Raw genomic sequence first — 5,208 nt, 5'->3', positions numbered from 1 at the left:
TCAAAACATGATACCAGCAACATGTGTTTTTACATGTAAAAACATGATACCAGCAACATGTGTTTTTACATGTAAAAACATAATCAAACATGTTTTTACATGGAAAAACATGTTTTTACATGGAAAAACATGATACCAGCAACATGTGTTTTTACATGTAAAAACATAATCAAACATGTTTTTACATGGAAAAACATGATACCAGCAACATGTGTTTTTACATGTAAAAACATAATCAAACATGTTTTTACATGGAAAAACAACATGTTTTTACATGGAAAAACTAGGAATCTCAAGTCCTAGGGTGGAGACTCTGGAGATGATCTGCCACTTGTCCTCTTCTCCCTACTTATTTGTTGGGGGGATCAATGATGACACATCGGCGCGCCTTACAGTTATTAGTAAGTTAATAGTCTAATGGCATAGCAGTCTATGCTGGGGAAAAAAGTTTAAATTGAATCGAATCGTGACCATAAAATTTAAAGTCAAATTAATTGACAGTGGGTTTACAATTACATATAAAGTATATTTCTGTATCTGGACTGTATCATAAGCCAGATGAAGGTTAGTTGACCGAAACGTCACATTTGCAAATTGTTTAATAAAAGTCTTGCAAAAGTCAGTGTGCAGGAGTCTTCTGTCTCTTCTACTTGTATCTGGACTGAACAACAATTGATACATAATTAATTACCAACATTTCAAGGCCTTGAAGTGATCAGATTAATGAGACTATTCAAAGTCTAGCCGTGGTTTTTCTATGCTGAAGACACCACCTCTAGTCTAATTCTACTTCTATGTCAATGGGGTACAGTTCTCGGACAAACAGAATATCACCGTCATCAGGATCCAGTCCGTCATAGTTGAAGTCCGGCTCCTCTTTGCAGATCTCTTCTGCCCTGCCTTGCTCAAAGGGCAACTCAAACACTTTGTTGGGGTAGTCTCCCTTCTTGCCGAGGTGCAGTCTCTTTTTCCCCACCATGGCTTTCACTTGAGTGGCGAGGGACCAGGCAAACTCCCACTTGCGGTGACTCTGTGAGCTCAGGTCAAAGTTGTAGTCCAGGATCTCATACAGAGCCGGTGCATAATTCAGCTCAGAGTTCTGCTGGATGTATCGGTGCAGCTCGTAGACCACGCTCCTGGTCAGCACCTGCAAATACACATGCAAAGGTTATAGATTTTGATGGTAAGATTATAGTCTGAGGAAAAGTCACGGTTTCCCGATTATCATGCATTCGTTTATTTATTTCACGACACCACCTAATTCACGGCGACCTCACTCGTGTTCGTATGTGTTTACAATACATTCACGCTAGTGTTAGTTGATTGGCTAACTATGTTTCCCATACACCATGGCCTTGGGAGTGTTTGAGGTCTGAAAACCAGGAAGTGAATTTGTGTTGAAATGAACAAAGGGTGATCTTTTAATTCTTCAACAATGAGTTGTCTTCACATTTCCATAGCGTCCCTTTAACTTCCACAGTACCATAATGTCCCTTTAACTTCCACAGTACCATAATGTCCCTTTAACTTCCACAGTACCATAATGTCCCTTTAACTTCCACAGTACCATAATGTCCCTTTAACTTCCACAGTACCATAATGTCCCTTTAACTTCCACAGTACCATAATGTCCCTTTAACTTCCACAGTACCATAATGTATCTTTAACTTCCACAGTACCATAATGTCCCTTTAACTTCCACAGTACCATAATGTCCCTTTACCTTCCACAGTACCATAATGTCCCTTTAACTTCCACAGTACCATAATGTCTCTTTAACTTCCACAGTACCATAATGTCCCTTTAACTTCCACAGTACCATAATGTCCCTTTAACTTCCACAGTACCATAATGTCCTTTTAACTTCCACAGTGCCATAATGTCCCTTTAACTTCCACAGTACCATAATGTCCCTTTAACTTCCACAGTACCATAATGTCCCTTTAACTTCCACAGTACCATAATGTCCCTTTAACTTCCACAGTACCATAATGTCCCTTTAACTTCCACTGTACCATACTGCCCCTTTAGCTTCCACAGTACCATAATGTCCATTTAACTTCCACAGTATCAGAATGTCCCTTTATCTTCCCCAGTACCATAATGTCCTTTAACTTCCACAGTACCATAATGTCCCTTTAACTTCCACAGTACCATAATGTCCCTTTAACGTCCACACTACCATAATGTCCCTTTAACGTCCACAGTACCATAATGTCCCTTTAACTTCCACAGTACCATAATGTCCCTTTAACTTCCACAGTACCATAATGTCCCTTTAACTTCCACAGTACCATAATGTCCCTTTAGCTTCCACAGTACCATAATGTCCCTTTAACTTCCACATTACCATGTCCCTTTAACTTCCACTGTACCATACTGTCCCTTTAGCTTCCACAGTACCATAATGTCCCTTTAACTTCCACAGTACCATAATGTCCCTTTAGCTTCCACAGTACCATACTGTCCCTTTATCTTCCACAGTATCATAATGTCCCTTTAACTTCCACAGTACCATATTGTCCCTTTAGCTTCCACAGTACCATAATGTCCCTTTAACTTCCACTGTACCATACTGTCCCTTTAGCTTCCACAGTACCATAATGCAGCATAAAAAAAAGCATAAAGCATAATGTCCCTCTAAAGGGACATTATGGTACTGTGGAAGCTAAAGGGACATTATGATACTGTGGAAGCTAAAGGGACATTATGCTACTGTGGAAGTTAAAGGGACATTGTGGTACTGTGGAAGTTAAAGGGACATGATACTGTGGAAGTTAAAGGGACATTATGCTACTGTGGAAGTTAAAGGGACATGATGGTACAGTGGAAGTTAAAGGGACATGATACTGTGGAAGCTAAAGGGACATTATGCTACTGTGGAAGCTAAAGGGACATTAAGGTACTGTGGAAGTTAAAGGGACATTATGGTACTGTGGAAGCTAAAGGGACATTATGGTACTGTGGAAGCTAAAGGGACAGTATGCTACTGTGGAAGCTAAAGGGACATTATGCTACTGTGGAAGCTAAAGGGACATTATGGTACTGTGGAAGTTAAAGGGACATTATGGTACTGTGGAAGCTAAAGGGACATGATACTGTGGAAGCTAACGTCCACAGTATCATCATTTCCCTTTTCTGAGAGTGAGAACAGAAACTGGGGTAGCTGAGCCTTTATGGTTACAAAACCGTGCCATTTTAAATATAATAGTGAAATCAGTGAATCACTGGATGCCTACCTGCAAATCCAGTTTAGCTTTGGTTTGTGCCTTGCTGCTGGTGTCGAGGTCCAGCCCGATGTCCTTGCAGAGGGGGAAGCTGCTGCACTTCACAATCTGGTCCTGTTCCACTTCAGCCTCTTGTTTGATGTCTTGACCCAACTGGTGTTTATCCAGATTTTCTTTCAGACTGTCCAAACTGTTTGGACATGGTCGTCTGTGAGCTGTTTTGACGCAAGTTCTCTTTGCTGGAGGAGTCAGTTGCACAACTGTCTTTAACCACATCGATCTCTTTTCTGCCGCCATGTAGGGCTTTCTCATGAGGGTTTTTTGTGCCGCGTACCACCGCTGAAGATGCTGTGCAACCTCAGATTTCCCATCTTGCAGATCGAGATCAAAGTTGTGCTCGAGGACATCAAACAGGTTCGGCCAAACTTCTCCACACAGCTCCTTAGTAAAGTCAACCAGTTCAAGGAGAGCCCCATTGGTCAGGATGCTCACACTGAGTCTCTCATTCCTTGGACGTTCCTCCAGTGACCAAAGGTTGAGACCTATCTTTTTGCAGAAGGGGTGGGGCTCCATATTGGCCTCTTGGGTTGTTGCTGAGGCCGAGGGTGGATCGCAGTTTGTCGGCTGCTCTGTCAGGACGTCCTGAGGAGGTGGAGGATCACCACTTGTCACGTCATCCATGTTGTAGACCTCAGGCAGCTTAAGAACACTGCTGAGGAACTCCATGGTGTTTTTCGAAGGTTGGCTCTGAATAAAACTTACTTTTGTGGAAATCCAACCCAGGAAATTGCGCTGATGCAATTTGTCTTGAAGCTCAAGGGAAAAATTCCTCTTCAGAATGTCAAATAGGAAATTGCTTCGAGTCTTCGTCATCCAGCTTGCAAATTTTTGAACTTCAAACAGAACGCCATTGGTCAATAGTTGCGGGTGAATATTCAGTTTTTCCCCAGAACCGACGTTAAAATCTAACCTGATTTTTCTGCAATGGACAAATGCGTCTTTGACTTTGATATACCTTGAGAGGATTTGTTTTGACCGCGCAGAGCGCCTCCTCCACAGCCTCAGCTTTGCAGTTTCTGCGGGCACGTCTCCATTTGTACTTTTAGAAAACAAACCTTGGATGGATGCGTCAGTTGTGTTGGATGGAATAGGGCTAAAATACAATATGCTCTTAGGACAACTGGCCTTTGACCCGGGCAACACGAGAGAGAGGGCAATCTGCTCCTCTTCCTTCTTCACATCCAGTAATGCTGTTGACTTGGTCTCTGCGGCTGCTCCTGGCAAACTACTTCCCATCTCCACCTTTTCCTGTGCATCCTCTGTTCCAGACTGCAAACTACTTCCTGTCTCCACCTCTTCCTGTGTATCCTCTGTTCCAGACTGCAAACTACTTACTGTCTCCACCTCTTCCTGTGCATCCTCTGTTCCAGACTGCACTTCTCTCTCAGCATCCACTGGACATGTGTATGACAGGTCGCCATCCAGCCAACAAGCTTCGCTGCTTCCTGCCGTGCTTTCAAAACTCACAAAACTCTCCAAGTGAGAGTTGGGCTTTCTCTTTCTCTTACTGGGTGGTTTTTCTGTGGCTTGGTCATCCATGTTTGCTGCCCACCTTTTCTTCCACCTCGTTCCCGATCGCGGCGTCTTCAACTGAAATGTAAAAGTGTCACTTCGGAAAGCAGCCCTGACGTCGGCTGTTATGCCGTAGTTTCTCTTCACCATGAGCTGGGTGATCTGCGTTCGGGCCGTGACTTTATCCAGATTTTCCAGATTGAAGTTGTGTTCAAGCAGCTCGAAAACAATGGTCGCGTGCCTTCCACACAGCAGTTTTGCAAACTCAAACACTTCCCTCATTGCACCGTTGGTCAACAAATCCAGGTGTAGTTTATCTTTGGGTGTCTCCTTGGGTCTGATATCCAGATCCAGACCAATTTTCTTACATAACTGGTAGAGTTCCTGCGTCACCTTTATTTCAACTCCA

The 5,208-nt window shown here is 43.1% G+C and overlaps 1 protein-coding gene across 1 annotated transcript; it reads right to left on the bottom strand.

Moving 5' to 3' along the window:
- Positions 1 to 240: 240 nt before the first annotated feature.
- Positions 241 to 3,837, bottom strand: LOC310786270 (uncharacterized protein). Its single transcript, XM_083647431.1, has 2 exons — positions 3,240 to 3,837; positions 241 to 1,147 (listed from the first exon to the last, which is right to left on the bottom strand). The coding sequence occupies exons 1-2, from the start codon at positions 3,798 to 3,800 to the stop codon at positions 776 to 778; spliced, it is 933 nt and encodes a 310-aa protein (XP_083503557.1). The 5' UTR covers positions 3,801 to 3,837; the 3' UTR covers positions 241 to 775.
- Between the last annotated feature and the right edge of the window lie 1,371 nt (positions 3,838 to 5,208).

This window comes from Poromitra crassiceps, assembly GCF_964638095.1.
Source record: "Poromitra crassiceps genome assembly, chromosome: 1".
Lineage (NCBI taxonomy): Eukaryota > Metazoa > Chordata > Actinopteri > Beryciformes > Melamphaidae > Poromitra > Poromitra crassiceps.
The sequence above is the reverse complement of the archived record's forward strand: the minus strand, read 5'-3'. Positions and strand labels throughout refer to the sequence as shown.